Raw genomic sequence first — 20,381 nt, 5'->3', positions numbered from 1 at the left:
CTGGAATCGAACCCGGGCCCCTTTTGTCTGCAGTCTGATGCTCTATCCACTGAGCCACACCAGCCAGGGCTGAGGTGAATTTTTGATTCCTGTTACTCCTCACGAGACTTTGTACTTAATTGTCTACTCATCTCTTTTGTGTTCTCTTCCCCAGAAGATCCCCAGGTGAACTAAGGTAATTATTGGGAAATAAGTCATTGCAAAAAAAAAAAAAAAAAAAAAGGATGGACTTCATTAGGGAAGCCACCACCCAGCGGGTGCGGTCTGAATGCCACTCTGCCTGGGGAGTGAGGAGTCCGGAGGTGAGGGCCACTGCTCCCAGCTCCATCCCTGCCCACCCGGCAGGCACGGCCTCCGTCTGCGGCTCCAGAGGCCATGGGCGTGTAGGGGGACAGCCAGGACGCGGACCCATCGGGCTAGCTCTGGGACGTCTCCAGAACGCACGGTGAGTCTGCCTTCCCTCTGAAGAGGTCGCGGGTTCTCCTCTGTGTCAAGGGGGGCTCGGATCGCAGGAAGGCCCAGACCGACCGGGTGGGCTCCTGCAGAGCGTTCCGGGAGCCCCAAGCCTGGGAAGCAAGCCCCCCTCGTCTTCACGGCGCCTGGCTTCCCGGTGCCGCCCTCCAGTGCTTCTCCAGAGGACAGTCCTCGGTGGCCGTGGGGAACGGCCTGTCTGGGGAGACAAGGGGCCTCCTATCAGGTGTGCCCAGCCCCACGGCTGTGGCCACGCCAGCCTTGTCTGGGGGCTGCCCGCGTCGGCTTGCCTCCCTGGGGGGGAGGCCGGTTACTCCCCTGGGAAGGGGGGCTCGCCCCCTGCACTTGTGCAGAATCGCTGGGCGCCTCGGTTCCCACTCCATCTCCCCACATGCTGGGTGTGGGCGCAGATCGCGCCTTTGTCCTCCCTGGGACTCAGTGTCCCCTTCAGAGCACAAGTGGCCCTGAAGTTGATGCTCACCGGCCCTTGCACACCCACGTGTTCCCTCGCCCTAGGACAGTGCTGGCGAACCTTTTGAGCTCGGCGTGTCAGCATTTTGAAAAACCCTAACTTAACTCTGGTGCCGTGTCACATATAGAAATGTTTTGATATTTGCAACCATAGTAAAACAAAGACATATATTTTTGATATTTATTTTATATATTTAAATGCCATTTAACAAAGAAAAATCAACCAAAAAAGAGTTCGCGTGTTACCTCTGACACGTGTGTCATAGGTTCTGCCCTAGGATAAGTCATGAGGGCGGGAGACACGGCCAGGCAGACAGCGGACCTTAAGGGAGGGTTTGGAGAGGCCCGTGGGCTGGGGGGACGCTGCCTCTCAGGAGAATACCGTGTTGGGGCTCCGAAGGCCGCGGGTCGGTCAGCAGCATCGGCACAGACCGACCATCACTCACTCTACAAAACAAGAACCGCCCGGCCGGCGTGGCTCAGTGGTTGAGCGTCGACCTATAAAGCAGGCTGACTTTTGATTCCCAGGCAGGGCACAGGCCCGGGTTGCGGGCTCGATCCCCAGTCGTGGGTACGCGGGAGGCTGCCGGTCAATGATGCTCTCTCATCATTGATGTTTCTATGTCTCTCTTTCCTCTCTGAAATCAGTAAAAGTATTTTAAAAATCAGTGATAACCACTAATGTGTCTAGCATGATCTCCGCTTAAAACAACGTCGATGCCTTAGAATAGCGGACCACAGGCACGCCCGAGGTCTCCAGCCCAGGGCTTCCTGCTGGTCTCCGCGGCCAGTGCCCGTCGCTGGGAAGGACCGGCGTCACGCGGGTAAAGGCAGTTAGGTCACCCAGTGCTGACGCTCCGGGAACTCCGGGAAGGACGGGGGAGGGCTGGTCTCCGAGGGCCGGGGCCTTTCGGGGCAGGAAAGGGCCCGGCAGTGAGCGGCACTCCAGCTGGCAGACGGCTCATGAGGCTCACAGGATGGGAACGCGTCCGCAGCATCCTGAACTCAGACTCATTGGCTCGTGAGGACGGACACACGTCACCTTTCCTGCCCGTCAGCCTCACGGCGGGGCTGTCCGGAGGGGCGGGCGGGCTGTGCGGTCCCTGCTCGCGGAGGATGAGGCTCTGAGCCGCTCGGCCTGCGCACCTGTGTCCCGTGCGCACCTGTGTCCCGTGCGCACCTGTGTCCCGTGCGCACCTGTGTCCCGTGTGCACCTGTGTCCCGTGCGCTCCGCGTGTGGCCTGGGTTCTCCGCAGGCTTCTGGCGATGACGAGTGTGAAAGGGCTTTTTAAAAATATATATACGTTATTGTTGATACTATTACAGATGGATCCCATTTCCCTCCCCTCCCCGCTCCTACCCACCCCTCCAGGTCACCACCCGACGGCCCGTGTCCATGGCTGTGCATATAAGTCTATGAGTTCTTTGGCTTATCGCTCCTCACCCCGCCCCCCGCGAGGTATGCCAGCCTGCTCCAGGCTGCAAGTGCTTCCTAACATCAGTCCCTGTTGTTAAAAGCGCTATCACATCTCACTGTCCCCACCCCTTCGGGGCTTTGATTGGCGGATCCCAGTTGCTAAGCTCACCTGGAGCTGCCCCCCTGAGAGCCCTCCAGTGGGCAAGCCCTCCTGCGCAGACGGGGCCCCGAGCTCAGGCCCGGCTCCCGGTTTGCGGGGTGCCCCGGCTTGGAGCTGTCCGCAGGAGGGCCTCCTGAGCCCGTGCTCTTCTCTCCAGACGGGAAGGAAGTCATTCCCCCGGGCCCGGGGAGGAGCGTGGGCCGGAGAGGCCGAACTGCAGTCCTGCCCACGGGCTCGGTTTCTGCTTTCGTCTTCATTTTGTTTACTTACGTTATCTAGAGACAGGCCGGCCCCTCACCCTCCCACCCACCCACGCACTCCAAAATAAAAACCAGGAGAGAGTTGCTCAACTTGGGCGTCTATCCATCTCTTGGGAGATAACCAGCCGCTCAGCTATTTTAATTGATGGAATAAACAAAAGCAAGCCTCGGGCATCTGGGACGGGTACCCACCCACCGGACACGTTTGGGTCAGTGTAGGGCCTGTGATGACGGATGGGAAGGCCAGGCTGTGGGCACTCGGGGGCCTGGGCAGGAGGCCTGGGCTCAGATCCAATGCTTAGAGGAGGGGGCAGCTGAGACCTGGCAGGTGCAGACCGTGTCCCAGGGCTGGGAGCTGAGGAGCAGCATCGAGGGGGAGGAGGCCGAAGTCGTCCCCCCCCCCCCCCCCCCCGCATCTAGGAGATGACAGTTTGAAGCTCTGGAGGGCAAGGAGGCTGCCTGCCACCCTCCAGACCCTAAGCTGGAGAAGACCAACGTGCAGGCTCCTACGTCCATAATCAGTTCCTGTTCCTGAAACTCGGGGGCCGGGGGGGCCGCCTGGGCATCGCTGTAAACCGTGTGGGTGTCTGTGCCAGAAAGTGCTCCTGGATGCAGCTCCGAGCAGTTTCCTCCCGGCTCCGGGCTGGGCTGGGCCGGGCCGGGCCTGGCAGGGGCTCCGCGGCTTCGCCTCACCTGGCTGGTGAGCCCCCGCGAGGGTGCCCTCGGAGCTCCTCAGGGATGTCTGATCCCCTCCACCCTGGGCTCTGGGAGTGGTGCCCACGGAGGGCCATCCACCTGGCGAACGTGAAGCTCCTGTTACCAACCCAGCCGACTCCTCCCCAGCCCAACCCACGCACCTGAGACGAAGCCACCCCGTCTTCTATGTCTGCTCCTTTCTGAAACACCCCTGGGGCTACATCTCCTCTTCTCTAATCTATTCCCAGACCATCTCTGAGCCTTTGTTCATCACCAGCTATTTTTAATTTTTCCTGTAAAACATGTCGTCGGGAGAGGAGGGTGCTTAGACATCACCAGGCTGGGGGTGTGGGGGAGCGTTCTCCCCAGTGTCACACAGCAATCGGCGTACGGTCAGGCCGGGCCTCCTGACTTCTAGGTGCATATACCAGGTGGCTCAATGGGTTGAGCATCGTCCAATGCACTGAAAGGTCGCTGGTTTGATTCCCGGTCAGGGCACATGCCCTGGTTGTGGGTTTGATGCCTGGTCGGGGTGCGCGTGGGAGGCAATTGATTGATTTTCTCACATCGATGTTTCTCTCTCTCTCTTCCCCTTTCTCTCTAAAAATCAATAAAGACATATTTATACTTGTATTTGTCAGGAATCTTTTGGCTTCAGTAACTGACCACGTAACTCATGCCAGCGTCACTGGAAGCTAGAGGCAGGGGCTCAGGGTGGCCCAGCTCCAGGGTCTCTGCGGAGCCCTGACGTGCACCCTTTTCACATTCTGGCTCTGTCCCAGGGTCACTCTCTCCTTGGGCACATGGCTATGGAAGCCCCTGACGTCTACACCTTCCTTCCCAGGACACCAGAGGCTGGAACAGGGCAGCGTCCCAACATCTCAGCAAAGACCCTGAGATTCATGCCCCTGGTCACTCACATCACCCGCCCCCCCCCCCCCCCCGGTCCGGTCAGGGTGGAACTCAGTGGGCTGACTGCATCCGGGCCAGCTCCTGACCAGTCACTAGAGGGGAGTGTCGTCACCCAGCCAGAGCCCCTTCGGTGCTGGGGACGGTCCTCTGTCCCTGGGCTGCCAGAGGGAGGGGGTGTGGGCACGGCGAGTGTAAAGATCATTGATAGCAGCATGGCCAACTAGAGAAATCAGCAAGCTCCGGGGACGACCGTGCTTTTGGCAGCTCTATGCAGCATGAGAGCTCGAGGTGAAGGGAGAATAAAACATGAAAAGCACGTCGCCCCGAAGCTCACAGCCCTGGCGGGAGGTGTCCACACTGGGAGGTGGTGAAAGGAGCGGCAGTCCTGCAGCCACCAGGACTTGTCCTCTTCATCACGCTGCCCCTTCTCCTCCCGGGAACAATACAGGGAGGAAGGTCTGACAGAGACCTGGGTTCTGGAGTGCATAGTCCCCACCTACAGGGGATCCCAGACCAAGGGCTGGACTTCGACAAATTAGTCAATACTCTTTTGGTTGTAAGGGAAAAAATCCAACTCATAGCAGCCAACCCTCAAAAGGAAATTTATTGGCTCATAACTTGGAAAATTAGAGGTTGTTGGTTTTTAGGTAGAGCTTGATCCAGGGACTCCAAAGATGTCACCAAGTACTTCTCCCCATTTCTCTCGCGCGCTCTCTTCTCTCCTTCTACACATGGAAGCCAGGGCCACATTAGGCTCCAGGGCTGCATCATTAAGCCAGACCCTCAGCGTTAAGGCGCCTGTACATTCCCAGGGGAAGACACTGATCTGATTTGGGAAACAGTCATACTTCTTTACCAATCATTGTGGCAGGGGGTGAAGTACTATGGTGGCCTCACCTGGGTCACGTGGCCACGCTGTGGCGTTTCCCTCTTGTCATCCAGTAGAGTAGAGGGGGCAGTTCCGCAAAGGAATTGAGATTCTGTCACCCTACGATGGGGAAGATGGGGACACAAACAAGAGCTGTTTCCTCTGGTCAGGCCTCGCAGTTATGGAGGAGGACAACCCTTTCCTGTCCCGGGGCGACGGTCTGGGTGAAATGCTATAATGGACGCCAGCGCGCTGATAAACCGCTGCGCACAGCACGCACGAGGCCCTGCACTGCTTCTCTCGTCCTCCTCGTGGGTAAGACGGGCAGTGGGGCTCTTTTGTTCTTTTCCCACTAACCGCAGGCCTACTCCTCCACAGGACAATCTCTGAGGAAGATGAACTTCAGGCTGGGCCTGGGCCTGCTGCTGGCTGGCCTCCTCGCTGTAGAAGGTCTTCGGAAGCCCGGCTTTTCCCCAAAGAATCCTGGCGCCGTGAGCCGGGACCAAGAGCAGCAGGGCAGGAGGGCAGCCCAGGAACTCGCCAGGCGGAACGTGGGCTTTGGCTTCGAGCTGTACAAGAGGATGGCCGCCACTGGCCCTAGCAAGAACATCTTCTTCTCCCCCATGAGCATCTCCACCGCCTTCGCCATGCTGTGTCTGGGTGCCCAGAACGTCACGCTGGCCGAGATCAAGGAGGGCCTCAACTTCAGGAATATGCCGGAGGAAGACCTTCATGAGGGTTTCCATTACCTTATCCAGAGGCTGAACCAGAAGGCCGAGGGCCTCCGGCTGAGCCTCGAGAACACCTTGTTCCTGGACCAGAAGCTGCGGCCAGAGAAGAGGTTTATGGAAGACGCTAAGAACCTGTACAATGCAAATAGCATCCCCACCAACTTCCAGGACGTCAAAAAAGCTCAGAAGCAGATCAATGACTATGTCAGTCAGGAAACCCAGGGGAAAATCAATAACCTGGTCAAGGATATAGATCCTGGCACTGTGATGCTTCTTGTCAACTGTCTTTACTTTCGAGGTAAGGCGAGGGACAGCTTGGCATGGAAAAGAGAACATGACCAGTAGACTTGGATTGAAAACCAGGCTTGGCCACCTGCTTGCTCTGTGACCTTGAATTCATAAGTGATTAATCTCTCAAAGGCTCACTTTTCCTATCTGCATACATAACTCATAGGGCAGTCATGGTTATTCGAAGCAAAAATGTATGCACAATGAACTCTGTGAAGTCTAAACACTCTCCATGTGCACTTTTCATCATTACTGATTATCCTAACACAGCACTGCTTACAGGGGTTGCAGTGACATTCTTTTCCTCACTTCTTAGAAAAGGGAAGTGAAATTTAGAGAGACATTAATTGGCTTACTCAGTTACAAAGCCAGTCAATGGAAGTGAGAACTCAAACCCACTTCTCTTGGCCCAGGAGATGTGCACTTTCCATCATTCTAAGTAGATGCCCGGGATGGTGATCGTCTTGTTGGTGATGGTGATGATGACCACTTTGGTGGGTGCTTTGATCTCCTATCAAACCCTGTTGATTCTCAAGTCTCAGGGTAAGAGTGAAAAGGAAGGTAGAAGAATATTCCCAAATCCAAGCATCATCCCGCCCACCATACACATCTACACGTTCACACAAAGGTTGGCCAACATAGTTAAGAATAAGAGGCCAACAGCCCTTAGGCCACACAAGATTACTGCTGGGTTGTCAGCAGCATGGTTCTAAATATGGAAGTTCAATTCTCCCAAAATCCACAGGGAGATGAGTGGCAAGAGCGGGGAAGTGGGGAGGGAGTGAAAATGGCAGACTGAAATCTCAGTCTTCCCAAAGCAGAGGAAGAAAGGGGAATCTGGAAATTCCTTTAGTCCCTGTCCCTGCATCCCCTGGATTACAAGAACCATGGTGATGATGATGCAGATGATGACTAGCATTCACTCAACACTTACTATACATAGTCACTACGCTGTGCAACCTTTTCCCAGGCTCTCAGCAGCCCTAGGAGGTCTCCATCAATATTCCCTTTCCATATAAGGACACTGAAGCCCAGGGAGGGTAAGACACCTGCCCAAAGTTATCCATGTAGAACAGTAGAGTGAGAATTTGAATGGTGGGTCTTTGAAGGTAGTGCAAAGACCCAGGTCTGGGTTTGTGCCCAACAGCATCAAAGAATCCTCAGGATAGAAAAGGAGGGTCCAAACACCCAGCTCCGGGAGTTCACTCTCTTCAGCAGGCTCCCAAGGGCAGACTGTTCCATCACTGCGCTCAGTCCCGTGTGAGAGCAGCAACCCCAGGGCTGACTTAGAATAAAGCTGGGCATTGTCACTCACTTCAGACCCAGATCACCCCACTCAGTATAATCTAGTCCCCTTTGCTGGGACACAGTCCATAGCCTTTCTCACCCTCAGGAGTACCTGGGCTTAGGGCTGCCAGAAGCTCTCCTCTTGGCTCAGCAGCCCCAGGCCTGGCTTCTATAGGAACCGGTAGTCAACTCCCAGCCCACCTCACCAGAAGTCTTGAGGGCATGTCATGAGAACAGGGACTCCTGAGGATATGTCCTGATATCTCAGAGCCTCCAAACCCGTTCCCTGAACTTCAGCATGAGGACAGAGACCAGTGCTTAGCGGGGTCCAGTCCCTTCTTCTCCTTCAGGACACTCACACCGCTTTGTCCTCCTTCCATCTGAAGCCAGGTGGCTACACGAGTTTGACCCAAAATCAACTAAAGAGGAAGACTTCTTTTTGGATGAAAACAGGCCCGTGAAGGTGCCCATGATGTTCCACGGGGGCATGTATGCAGTGGGCTATGACGAGCAGCTCGGCTGCACCGTCCTGGAGATGCCCTACTTTCACAACATCTCGGCCACCTTCATTCTTCCCGACAAGGGCAACATGCGGCGGGTGGAGGAGGCCCTGACGCTGGACACTTTTGACAGATGGAAGAAGTTAATCATGCGGAGGTAAAGGGGGTCTGGTGTGTGCAGCTTCTTCCGTCCTCCTCCCTTCCCTCCTCCTCTCCCTCCTTGTTTTTCCGCCTACTCTCTCTACTTCTTCTCTCCCAGGTGACTGGGCTCTTACCCTGTCCCTGTCTCCAGGGTCACACGTCCGTCTGCTCACCCAGGACCTCCCTGGATGCCTGAGACATCTCAGTCCCAACGTGTCCAGAAGGAACACCCCCATCTCCCCTTAGGGAACCTCCTCCAGCTTCCGTCTCCTCAGTGGTGTCTCCATCCTCTTAGTAGCTCACGTTTAAAACCCTGGGGTCCTCCTTGACCCCTGTCCTCCCCTGGCCCCTCAGTCTGCCAGGGACCCCGTCAGCCCCATTTGAAATATATCTGGAGCCTGATCCTTCCCACTTCTATGACCCGAACATCTTCCAAATGGTCTCCCAGCATCACCTCTGGGCCCTGCCCTTCACCATCAAGAGGATATTCCTAACAGCTGATGAAATGATCCTTTTAACCCTCAGCAAGACCACGTTACATCTCTGTTCAGAACCCTCTGGCCAATCTTCATTTCACCCAGAAAAACACAAAACCATCTTGCCTCCTTTGCCTCCATGCAGTGCCCAAACCTGCCCTTTACTCCAGCGTTCCTGGCTCCTGTGAGTTCATCTGTGTTTTTCCCTATCATCCTGCCTTCTTATACGCAGGCTGCCTGTCTGCGTCGCTGCCACGTTGGCTTGTTTGTAAATGTTGTTGTTTAAAGTATTACAGAGTAGTGCGTATGTCTCCTCTCTCCTCTGCTCATTTTGTTGCCTGTCTTCCTGTGAGAGCACAAGCTCGGGGCCATGGGTTTTGCCCGTTCCTCTCATAGATGTACCTCAGCAATGGGAACAGCAGCTGGTACACACAGGCACTGAATAGATACTTGAATGACTGGATGGGTGGGAAGGTAAGTTTGGGAGTCATTGAGCCTGTCTCTGGCATTTAAAGTGATGACAATGCATGAGATCCCCAGGGAAGGAGAAGAGAGAAGAAGGAGACCAAGGGCTGAGACTTGAGCAATGCGACAGGTGACAAGGTGAAGGCACCCAAGGGCGAGAGGGGGTGGCTGCTGAAGGGAGGAGAGAGCTGGAGGATGTGGGCTCGGGTTGGAGTGCTTTGAGATGGAAAGATGGCCTGGCCAGTGTGGCTCAGTGGTTGAGCATCGACCTATGAACCAGGAAGTCAGGGTTTGATTCCCGGTCAGGGCACATGCCTGGGTTACGGACTCAATCCCCAGTGTGGGGCCTGCAGGACAGCCGATCAATGTTTCTCTCTCATCATTGATGTTCCTATCCCTCCCTTTCTCTCTCTGAATCAATAAAAACATATTTCTTAAAATATAGCTGTCTAGTCTGGCCCCTGAGAGCTCGCTGTTGGGCCCAGCAAGCGGAGGTCGGCAGCAACTCTGGGAAGAGCTGCTTTGGTAGCATGTGGAGGACCGTCTGATCAGAGTGGGCTGGGGTGACGATGGGAGGACGTGGAGGAAGTGGTAGGTACAACTTCTGCTGTGAATGAAAGAAAAGATGTGGAAGCTGGGAAGCTGGAGAGGTGCCTCAGAGCCGCAGGAGATGTTTTCTTTTCAATATGTTTTTCTTGATTTGAGAGAGAGAAGAAAGGGGGGGGGGGGGAGAGAGAGAGAGAGAGAGAGAGAGAGAGAGAGAGAGAACATCAATCGGCTGCCTCCTGCCGCACCCCTTCCTGGGGACTGAGCCTGCAACCTGGGCATGTGCCCCAACTGGGAATCAAACCAGCAACCCCTCGGTGCATGCGATGATGCTCAACTAACTGAGCCACACCAGCCAGGCCCCAGCAGGGAAGTTCTGTTTTTTAGGATGGGGGTTATTACAGCAGGGGCTCTGCTCCTGAGAATGGTCAAGCCGACACCATATATGAGGGTGCGGAGAGGAAGGAGACCAAGGCGGGCCTGGGTTCTTGGAGAGGCAAGCAGGAATGGGGCTCAGGGCCCGAGGACAGGAACCCAAGGCCCACCCTCGGAGGCTGTGCAGCTGCCAACGCCTGGGCTGGGGTGAGCACGCGCTGGCCACCGACTGCCGAGCGCCCCCGCGCATGCGCATGAGCGCGCTCACTGCCCTGGGCGCCATGGGCACCATCACGGTCGCACGGTGGCTGAGAGAGTGAGCGCACAAGCTCCGAGTGGCTGTGGCCGGGGCCGCCTGCTGGGAGCTCAGGCCTCGCTGCCGCTGGTGTCAGGCCTGCCGGGTCGGGGCAGCTCGGGGCTGGGGCATGTGAAGGGTTGAGAAACCCCCTCATTCTGTGGGTCAGGAAACAGCCTGAGCTTCCACGTCTGGGAGGAATGTCTCACTCACCACCTACCCTGGGGCCTGCCCTCACGTTGTCACCTCACGCTCCCCAGGGTTGTGGACGTGTCCTTGCCCAGGTTCTCCATCACTGGCACCTACGACCTAAAGAAGACTCTCTCCTACTTGGGCATCACCAAAATCTTCCAGGAACATGGCGATCTCATCAGGATAGTCCCTAATCGAAGCCTGAAAGTGGGTGAGGTAAGCCTGCCTGGCCTGGGCATCGCCCCCTGGGGCACAGGCCCCCATCCTTCACCGAGCCCCCATCCCAGCCACCGAACAAGCCGGAACACCACCCACAGTCAGGCCGGGTTCGACTCCAGCCCTGCCCCTCCAGCCATGTGCTCTCGGGGGATCGGGACCCTCCCCAGCCTCATGCTTTCAGGCTGTGAAGTGAGCACCCGCTCCCGGAGCTGTTCTGGAAGTCGATTCAGTGCAACAAACACTTGCTCAAGGCCCGGAACACTGATGAGCCGGACTGGCTTAGAACGGGTCTGGGTCTGAGCCGGACCCTCACTCAAAGGCGTCACCGGCCGGTTGGGAGTAGGTCGTGCACATGGTCTGCATGGTTAAGAGATGAGCAAGCAAAGGGCCTGTGGCCTCCAGCAGGCTGAGCACCTGCCTGTCGGGGGCAAGCAGAGAGGCACACTTGGGGTAGGGTCCCCAGATTTAGCAGATGAAACACAGGGCACCCAGGTAAGTTTAAATTTCAGATAAGTGACGGTTTTTTAGTGTAAGTATGTCCCAGATAGTACATGGGGTATACTTACACAAAAGCTCCATCATTTACCTAAAAGTAAAACGTAACTGGAGGGCCTGTATTTTATCTAGCAATCCTCCTCTTAGGTTAAAAGGGAACTGAGGGGGGAAGATTTCAACACCCAGAAGTCGGGGGTCGGGCGGGGGGGGGGGGGGGAGCTTCCAGGAGGGGAGCGCATGGCCCAAGGCTGGTCAGATGGGGACTGTCTGGTGCTGAGTGTGAAGGTCAGGTCCATCGGGGAGGCATGGACCAGTTTGCAAAACGAAGAAAAAGAGCTAATAGAGTCTTCTCACCTTAAACTTCCCTGCGCAGACATCTTAGAAAGGGTCGCACCAGCCACCCCTCCTGCAGGCCTCACGGAGCCCAGCGCCCTGTCCTTCCGCAGCGGGGGAGCCCACAGCCGAGCCTGTGTAGGCACAGCTCCTGGCCCGCTGGGAGCGGTTCGGCTTCTGCGAAATGGAATGAAATGTGTCAGCATTTCACAGAAGCCTATCCCTTTCCCAGTGTCGATCGCCTGGTCGCGGGTGCTGATGGTCCTGGGATGGATGTGGGGTCCCAGACATCTGGCTCCCTCGTAACCACCCACCACCCACCCACCGGGTGGCGGAGGAGAGTGAGGGGCCAGAGGCCTCAGGCAGGACACCACCTCCCGTGCATGGAGCTGAGGCTCAAAGACACTGTCTGCATCACAGCACTGGCTTCCCCGTAATCCCCAGGAGGACAGCACCCCCTGCACCCCCACCCCGGCCCCACAGGGATGCTCCCCCTGACTGGTGCCCTCATGCTGCACCTCCTTGCCAAGTACCCTTTAGTGTGACAGGTGACAGCGGGAGTCCGGGAGGCAGCACCAGCAGTGACTGCTGAGCTGAGCAACTCCGGTCGCGGCCTCTCCCCCCTGAGCCTCCGCTGTCCTTGGCTCATCTGGGTCTCCGAGTCGCGTGGCAACACTGACCTCGCTTCCGGTCCCCACAGGCGGTGCACAAGGCCAAGCTGAAGATTGATGAGAAGGGCGCGGAGGGGGCCGCGGGCTCCGGCATGCAGACGCTGCCCATGGAGAGGCCGCTAACCTTCAAGCTGAACAGAGCCTTCCTGCTGATGATTGCGGAGAACCTCACGCCTTCCATGCTCTTCATGGGGAAGATCACTAACCCCACCGGCACGTAAGGAGGGGTGCAGTCTGTGCAGAGCCCGTGGCCCCGGGCTGACAACGCTTCCTCCCCCCGGGCTGCGACCACAGGGACACCGGCACCCGCTCCCACCTCCTCATGAGCTCCCAGCACACCCACGCAGGCGGCACTGCTGGCGCCCAGGCTTCCGTCCTGCCCTCCCTGCCTTCACACCTGGGATTTGACCCCCCTGCCTCCCCCTCCCCTTTCTCCCTCCAGGCTGGCAGTAATCCCTACCCCCCTCTTTCCCCCTCCCACCCCCCGGCGGCAGAGGAGTGCTGTGATTTAATAAATACCTAAAGTACTGGTTGTCTTTCAAATAGAAATTGAGTCTAAGCTCTAGCGGTTTATTCATCTTCCTTTTAAACTAACTTTATTCAAAAGGCGACTACTGCACATCTTAAATATTTTTCTGCTGAATTCCTACTTCACAGCCATACTTTCATTCTGAGAAAGAAAAATAAAGGGGGTGGGGGGGAGTTGGGTGGGGCAGAGGGAGACTCTACCAAGTAGAGGGAACGGCATGTGCAAAGGCCCTGGGGTGGGAAGGTGGCATGGACAGTGACCTGAAATGAGATTCATGTTGCCAGAGCAACAGGCTGAGGCAGGAGGGGTGGGAGATGGGGAGGTGCTCGGGCCTATGGGCCACAGGAGACTGCAGGCCTCACTGGAGACCCGGGACAGCTGCTGCCGGTGTTAGCTGGAGGGTGACCGAGGCAAACTCATCTGCTGTAAGGGTCCCTCGGACTGAGGCTGGGCTCCCTGTGTCCCCAGTGCCCAGTGCATGTCGTGGTGAGGGCTCAGTGGTGAGGGAAGACTGAGCTGCAAACCCCATGTCCCAGCCCGCCAGCCCCTCCAGACCTAGGCTCTGCTCTGGGAGGGAAGCTAGGCCTGCTCTTCACCCGAGTCTGCAAGGCGCACCGTCTGTGTAGCCGCCTCCGGCTTCTGCTCAGGCCACCCTCCACCCCACCGGATGCTCTGCTCGCTCCCTCTCCCACACCACCCGTTCCCCTCAGGTGTTACTCACCCTTCTCCTTCCGTGAAGCCTTCGCGCCACATGCTTGTGGACTGACTGACCAGCAGGAACGAGTGGATCCTGACTTCTCGTCACCGGCTCACTGAACGCCTCTCCCAGCCGAGCCTGTGGAGGTGCGTTCTCCAACCCGCGCCCCGCCGGACCTTCCAGTTAGTGACCATCCCATTCGACAGATGAGGAAAGTGAGGCTCGGGAAGCAGCGAAGCAGCACAGACTGGGACACCTGTCCATTCATCCAGCAAATATTTGCTGAGTGTCACCCTGGGCCGCGAACAGCATGTACAGAGCTCCTGTTCTTGTGGACGCTGTGGGCAGAGGGTAGGCCACAGGGCCCATAAACGAATTGGAACATTAAGTGGGGCAGGTCAGGGAGACCAGAGGCGCCAGCGGGGCTGCGGTGGGCAGGTCGGCCTTCCTGGGAGTGGCACTGCCTGCTGAGACAATGAGTCTGATGGTTCTGCTCGCTGCATGGCCGGCCCTGGAGCCTCTGCCCAGGAGATCCGCTCAGGGGTGCTCTTGATGACAGGAGGGGCTCAGCCCCACCAGGAATGGAAGTGCCCAATGCCAGGAAGCCAGGGTTCAAAGGCCCATCTGACAGGAGGCAGCTGGCGCCGAAGTGTCACCTCCATGTGCATCTTTCCATGAGTCCACTGAGTCACCGGGTGTTTACTGAGCATCTACTACGTGCCAGGTGGTGTGCCCGGCAGGGAAAAGCCAGAGAGAGCTCAGGGTCACATGGCTGGCTTCGTCCCAGCCGGGCCCAGAGGGGAAGCGTTTCCAGGCTGTCAGCTTCGTCCCAGCCAGGCCCAGCGGGGGAGCAAGGCCAAGGCACCTTTCTCTTTGGGAAACACGCTCTCGGCTGCTGCTCATTTCTCAGGTTTCATTCATTCCTGGACGGTTTCCACGACCGTGGCAGAAGCCTCGTCGATTCTGCACTATTATTTGCTCAAGGTTGACTTTTAAATCAGCTTTAGAAAAACAAAAGAAATGTGTTTAAACTGAAAAATTAATATGAAAACCCAGACAACCTGCCACAAAGAGAAGTTAACTGTAAACACACACACAAAACAAACCTCTGATTAAATTCCACCAAGACTGTCACCGCTGCAGCAGGGGCCGAGGCCTGCTCTGCTTTGTTAAATGGAATGTCAACTGTAATGGAGAAATAAATAATTCAAAAAATAAACTTTATTTGGATTTCAGCAGTTGTTCTCACTAGCACCCTCCGTCTGGCCTGGGCTCAAGCCACGGTGCTGCATGCCGTGGCGCTTCCTGTGCGGACTGTGGCCGGGCCTTGGAGGGGCTGGAGTCGCTGGGAGGCCCCGGAGCCAGGCCGGCGGAAGGCCCCAGCCCCGCTCTGCCCGGGGTTTGGTTTGTGAGATTAGTTAAGACACTTAATCTCACCGAATCTGCTCCACAATCAACAGCAAATATAGGTGAAATTTTAAAATAATTTAAAAGAGAAAAATATGAAGATGTAGCCAGGTTTTAAAAGTGATATGAAGATCTCCACAATCCAGCAGTGGGACAGATGTGTGTGAGGCAGGCAGGGGATTCCAGAGTCAGGAAAAGCGGAGACTAGCCAGGGCTGCCCTGGCGGAGAGGTTCTGAGAAACAGGCGTGAGATGAGGCTCCGGTGTCTGCGCCTGCTCCCGCTGCGCCAATCAATTGAGCTGGGCGGGTCCAATCAACTGGGGAGGCGGCCTTTCCTTTCCGGGAGGCCCTGAGGTCCCAGGAACAGGAGCTCTGAGCTGGGGGGAGTCCTGGGGAGCTGCTCTCGGGGGGCAAGGGCAGAGCTTGGGGGGCAGGAAGACCCAGGTCCCCTCACTCACAAGTCTTTTGGTCTTTCCCTGGAAAGTGACTCAGTAGCTGTTGGTGGGGCCTGGGAATCTGCACTTTAATGAGACCAGTTTCTCTGGACAATTAACCAAGCTTGGGAAACCCTAAACTCATTCAGACTGCCAACTGCTTCAAGTACCGGGGGTGGGTGACTCAACAGAGCCTGGCCCTCAGGGTTCCAGCGTCCTCCCACACCCTCCCGGCATCTGCTCCCTCATCCCATCACTCGCTGATCACAGTCCCTGCTCTAGAGGAAGTCACACAGGTCCAGGCGATCTGATCGGGGACAGACACACAGGAAGGTAAACCGCAGTGGACGCTCAGGTGTGGTCTGCCCCGGGGAGGGGCGGCTCTCTGTGGGGCTCGGGAAGTCTCTGGATGGGCGCTGCAGAAGGAGCGGCAGGATGGAAAGGCCTGCCAGGTGGGTGAGTGAGGAGGGCCGTCTAGAGATGGAATCATGTGAGACCCAACAAGGGGGTGGGCAGGGCCACATTCATTCCCTTTTATTGTGTTTGGTCTTTTTTATTAGATACAGTTTACACAGAATGAGTTACAAATGCCTCCGGTCATTATTTCTTCCAGAGTTTCTCTGGTCTCCCTGGCCCTTTTAGCCTAGAACGCCAACTGCCCACGGTAGACTTCCTGCTTTTGTCCCGCAGGCAGCTGGGGCGCTGCTATTATTTCTTTCCCCCAGTTCACTCTCTCCATACATAGTTCCTATGGCTATGTCTTCAAGCTCACTGGTCTTTTCTTCTATACCTTTTCTCTTAAACCTAGCCATGAGTTTTTCATTTTGGATATTGAAATTTTCATCTCTGAAAGTTTGATTTGATGCGTTTTCATAGTTTTGACTTTTCTCACATGATATTACAGTGTTCTTTACTTAAGCATATTTTAAGTAGATGTTTTACAGTCCTTGCCTGTTAGTTTCATAATCCCAGCTATATCTGGGTCTGTTTCTATTGACTGATTTTTCCATCTGGTCTGGGATCACATTTTTATATTTATTAAAACATCTAGCAATTTTGTATTGGATGCTGGTCATTGTGACATTCCCCTTTTTTGGTCTGGATTTTTTTACCTTTCTTTCTAGTGTGTTGACACCTGTTTTGACAGTCAACTAAATTACCAGGTACTTGCATGTTTTCAAGCCTTGTTAGTGTATCTAGAGCAGTGATGGCGAACCTATGACATGCGTGTCAGAGGTGACACGCGAACTCATTTTTTTTCGTTGATTTTTCTTTGTTAAATGGCATTTAAATACATAAAATAAATATCAAAAATATAAATCTTTGCTTTACTATGGTTGCAAATAAAATTTCTATATGTGACATGGCACCAGAGTTAAGTTAGGGTTTTTCAAAATGCTGACATGCCGAGCTCAAAAGGTTCGCCATCACTGATCTAGAGTAACTTTTTTATTTATTTTTTTAAAATATATTTTTATTGATTTCAGAGAGGAAGGGAGAGGGGGGAGAGAGAGAAATATCCACGAGGAGAGAGAATCATGGATTGGCTGCCTCCTGCACACCCCGCACTGGGTACCGAGCCTGCAACCTGGGCATGTGTCCTAACTGGGAATCGAACCGTGACCTCCTGGTTCATAGGTCAGCGTTCAACCACTGAGCCACGCCAGCCGGACTAGAGTAGCTTTTTAAAATTAAATATGTGTTTATTGATTTCAGAGAGGAAGGGAGAAGGGAGAGATAGAAACATCAATGATGGGCATCACTGATCCGCTGCCTCCTACACACCCCCTACTGGGGATCAAGCCCACAACACAGGCTTGTGCCCAGACTGCAAATGCAACTGTGACCTCCAACCACTCAACCACTGAGCCACACCGGCCGGGCCAGAGTAGTTTTAAACCAGTCAGTTCAGTCCTAACGTCAAGAGGCAGCAAGTAGGCTCTGTCCTGAATGCCCCTGGTATCCAATGAGGTCTCCTCACCCCCGCTGACCATAATCTAAATATCTCCCCACGTTATGTGAACTCTGGGGGTTGTTCCGCGTACATCCAGCAGTTCCTTGTCTTGGTTTTGGGGCTTCGGGGATTCATTTTTTATTTTGGGGGCAGCCGGGGAGGGTTTATGCGCGCAGAGCTCAGCTCCGGTTTGGTCTGAAGCTCAGGCCCGCCTCCGCGGCTCCGCTGGGCTCCGGGCTCCTCAGACAGCGCTCCGTCTCCTGGGCCCAGGGAGCCTGCCGCGCCTCGGCTCCTTCCCGGTCAGAAAGCGCCCTGGGCAGAGACTGGGCGATCACAGGGTCCCCTGCGCGCCTCCCTTCTCCGCCGCGCTGCCCAACGTCTGATTGTTTCTTCTTGTTTTCTTCAGTGTCTCGATTGTTTTAGAAAATTTTCTAATGATTTAAAAGTCCAAAGGCAGTTACTGTCTTGGCCAGAAGTGTCAGTCAACTCGAATTTCATACGTGTACATACCTATCACCTTCATTAGCACTAAGAGACCTTGAAAGAGTCTCTCTTGCTCATTTCCAGGCAGATCAACCCTCAGAGGTAAATTACTCACTTACATTCCCATTCTCATTCGTTCACTCATCAAACACTCCCTGAGCCCTGAGCCTTGGCCATACAGCGATGTACAGGGAGAACAAGATAGGCAACCACCTTGATTAAATTTCCAGTCACACAAATGAATGGGAGAGTATGACAGTGGAGTTTCACTGAGGCGCATGGTACTAAAAACATTTAATAGGAGGAATGTTCCTTACCTGGGTGGTCAAAGAGAGCCTCCTTGAGGAATTCACACGAGCTGGGACCTAAACAATAAATAAAAATCAATTAGGGGGAACGTTTGAGGAGGGGGAAGAAGAACACTCCATGAGGAGGAAGTGCAAAGATCACGTGAGGATCATAAACACGGGCAGAATGGCTGGGCATAGCAGCCCAGCCCAGAGCAAGGGCCTTTGAGTTGGGTGATGAAGTTAGAGGGGCCAACGGAGGCCAGACCACGCAGGTCAGTGAGAGATGCCGCTGCCCACACTAGGAAGGAGAGGAGAGGCTGCTGGGGCACTGGGAGAGGCGTGTGTTGACATGGGAAGAAGGGGTGGAGGGGTGCGGATGAGTGGTAAGTGGTGGCGCCATGGAAGGAGACACTGAAAGAGGTGTCAGCGGTAACTTTTGTTGCGAGATGGTGTTGGGGTAGGTGAGTTCGGCGTGGGTGATTCTGAGCTTAAGGTTTGTTTGCAACATCAGGAGGGTATACCAAGTCAGTGCTTACATATATGGAGTTCAGAGGAAAGGTCTGGGCTGGAGGTTCAAGGAAGTCATTTGCATTTTCAGTTATAGAGCAGCGGGTGGTGAGGGACCAGGCCAGCGGCTGAGAGAGGAGAGATAAAAGTGAGGAGAGTGTGAGCGAGCGCTGGGTGCCGAGCCCGTAAGGACCTGGCAGGAGAGGAGACACCAGCAAAGGCGACCAAGGGGGGAACCGAGAGAGAAATCCAGGCGCGCACAGTGTCACGGAGCCGAAGGGGGGACTGGGCAAGCAGCTGAGGGTGGTCTCCAGTGCCAGGTGCTACTGAGAAGTCAAGTAAGAAGGGAGCCTACACACGTCCATGGGCTGGGCCCATTTCTGTGCACTCAGAACCCAGAGTGGAGCGGGCCAGGGAGTGCTTGGGAGGCGAGGCCATGGCAGCCATGACCACGCAGCTCATGAAGATTTGGGCTGTGATGGGTGTGTGTGTGTGTGTGTGTGTGTGTGTGTGTGTGTGTGTGTGAAGATAGGGCAGAGTTTCCCTGGCCGGTGTGGCTCAGTTGGCCGGGTGCTGTCCCAGGCACCAAAAGGTTGCTGCTTCGATTCCCAGGCATGCCAGATGCCTGGGTTGCAGGCTCGATCCCGGTAGGGGGTGTGCAGGAGACAGGCGATCACTGTTTCACTCTCACATTGATGTTTCTCTCTCTCTTTCCCTCTCCCTTCTCTCTCTAAAAAAATAAATTAAAAAGAAATCTTAAAAATAGAAAAAATATGGGGCAGTAGCAAGAAGGGAGTGAGCTCTTTGCTGTGTCACGGCGGTTGTCTTGATGGGCAAGACTTTAAAATCCATCGCAGGGAGCTGGTTGTGGGGAGTGTTAAAACACTGGGGCGGTGGGAGTGGCCGGGGAGGGGTCGATGGGGGAAAAAGGAGACATCTGTGATACTTTAAACTATAAAACAAACAAACAAACAAATAAATGCGGACAAGAGAGGTGTAAGGGCCCTGAGGCGGAGATGAGGGCTGCTTCTGGCTCCAGGAGGAAGGTTGGTGGTGGGAGGGGAGGGGGTAGGAGGGTGGTGGAGGGAGGGGAGGGGGGGAGGAGTGCTGGGGAAAGTAGGGTATGTCCTTGGTGGAGGAGGTTCCTTTTCTGAGGGGCTCTCTTCAATGGGGGTAAGAGGCAAGGCCACCTGGTGTGTATGTGTGTGTGTGGGGGGGGGGGGGCGGGTGTCGGTGTGCACACCAACATAAGGGGGAGCCCATGCTCAGGACATGGAAAGGGCTGCGATCCGCCCACAGGCAGTGGGCACGGGGGCCATGGCAGCAGCAGAGGGAGACTGGAGCTTGGCGACCGCAGTGGACCAGACTGCCTGCCGAGGGCCTTGCCATTGTCACAGCCACCAAGGCCCCGGGTGTGGAGGGGTTTGGGATGGAGTGAAGCCTTTTGATACCCAAGCTGGACAGGAAGGTCCATGAAAGCAGGGGAGGGTGGACCTCGAAATACCGCCCACCCAGGAAATGGGATCCGCTCTGCCTGAGGGTGAGGCGGGACTACTCGGGGCCCAGGGAGAGGAACTGATGTGCCGGGTGCCTGGGCGCCCCTCCCAAGGCCAGTGGGAGCCATGGAGGAATCCGAGTAGGAGAGTGACGCATGAGGTTTGAATCTGGAAAGCTCACCTGTCTGCAGGGCGGATGGGTGACTGGACCAGTGAGGAACTGTGCAGGTGCAAGACAATGGGAGGTGGACCCGAGGAGTGGCAGCCGCAGGGAGGGGTGCAGATGGGGTGGGCACAGGGAGGACAAAGTGTCCC

At 55.5% G+C, this 20,381-nt stretch overlaps 2 protein-coding genes and 2 long non-coding RNA genes across 5 annotated transcripts in view; 2 read left to right on the top strand and 2 right to left on the bottom strand.

The window, feature by feature from the left end:
• The first annotated feature begins 304 nt into the window (after positions 1 to 304).
• SERPINA12 (serpin family A member 12) lies at positions 305 to 12,818 on the top strand. 2 transcript variants are annotated; one of them, XM_036315754.1, is made up of 6 exons: positions 305 to 445; positions 5,634 to 6,284; positions 7,948 to 8,218; positions 8,728 to 8,862; positions 10,620 to 10,767; positions 12,299 to 12,818. In XM_036315754.1, exons 2-6 carry the CDS (start codon positions 5,651 to 5,653, stop codon positions 12,488 to 12,490), a joined length of 1,380 nt encoding a protein of 459 aa, XP_036171647.1. In that variant the 5' UTR covers positions 305 to 445; positions 5,634 to 5,650; the 3' UTR covers positions 12,491 to 12,818. The 2 variants fall into 2 exon arrangements, with proteins under 2 accessions (XP_036171647.1, XP_036171649.1); XM_036315756.1 differs by lacking the exon at positions 8,728 to 8,862.
• On the bottom strand, positions 1,110 to 2,773 carry LOC118659574. The gene is made up of 2 exons (XR_004968643.1): positions 2,529 to 2,773; positions 1,110 to 2,226 (listed from the first exon to the last, which is right to left on the bottom strand). It is a non-coding gene; the product is annotated as an uncharacterized LOC118659574 (long non-coding RNA).
• A 1,599-nt stretch (positions 12,819 to 14,417) lies between the features above and the next one.
• Positions 14,418 to 20,381, bottom strand: part of LOC118659575 — an 18,789-nt gene continuing 12,825 nt past the window's right edge. The window contains exons 2-3 of the long non-coding RNA XR_004968644.1: positions 18,091 to 18,138; positions 14,418 to 14,496 (exon numbers count right to left, since the gene is read on the bottom strand). This is a non-coding gene — a long non-coding RNA (uncharacterized LOC118659575). The remainder of the gene's footprint in view (positions 14,497 to 18,090; positions 18,139 to 20,381) is intronic.
• Positions 15,350 to 20,381, top strand: part of SERPINA9 (serpin family A member 9) — a 13,803-nt gene continuing 8,771 nt past the window's right edge. The window contains exon 1 of the mRNA XM_036315757.1: positions 15,350 to 15,669. The gene's annotated coding sequence lies outside the window, so the exon portion shown is untranslated. The remainder of the gene's footprint in view (positions 15,670 to 20,381) is intronic.

Source organism: Myotis myotis, unplaced genomic scaffold, assembly GCF_014108235.1.
Source record: "Myotis myotis isolate mMyoMyo1 unplaced genomic scaffold, mMyoMyo1.p scaffold_m19_p_60, whole genome shotgun sequence".
Taxonomy (NCBI): domain Eukaryota; kingdom Metazoa; phylum Chordata; class Mammalia; order Chiroptera; family Vespertilionidae; genus Myotis; species Myotis myotis.
The sequence above is the reverse complement of the archived record's forward strand: the minus strand, read 5'-3'. Positions and strand labels throughout refer to the sequence as shown.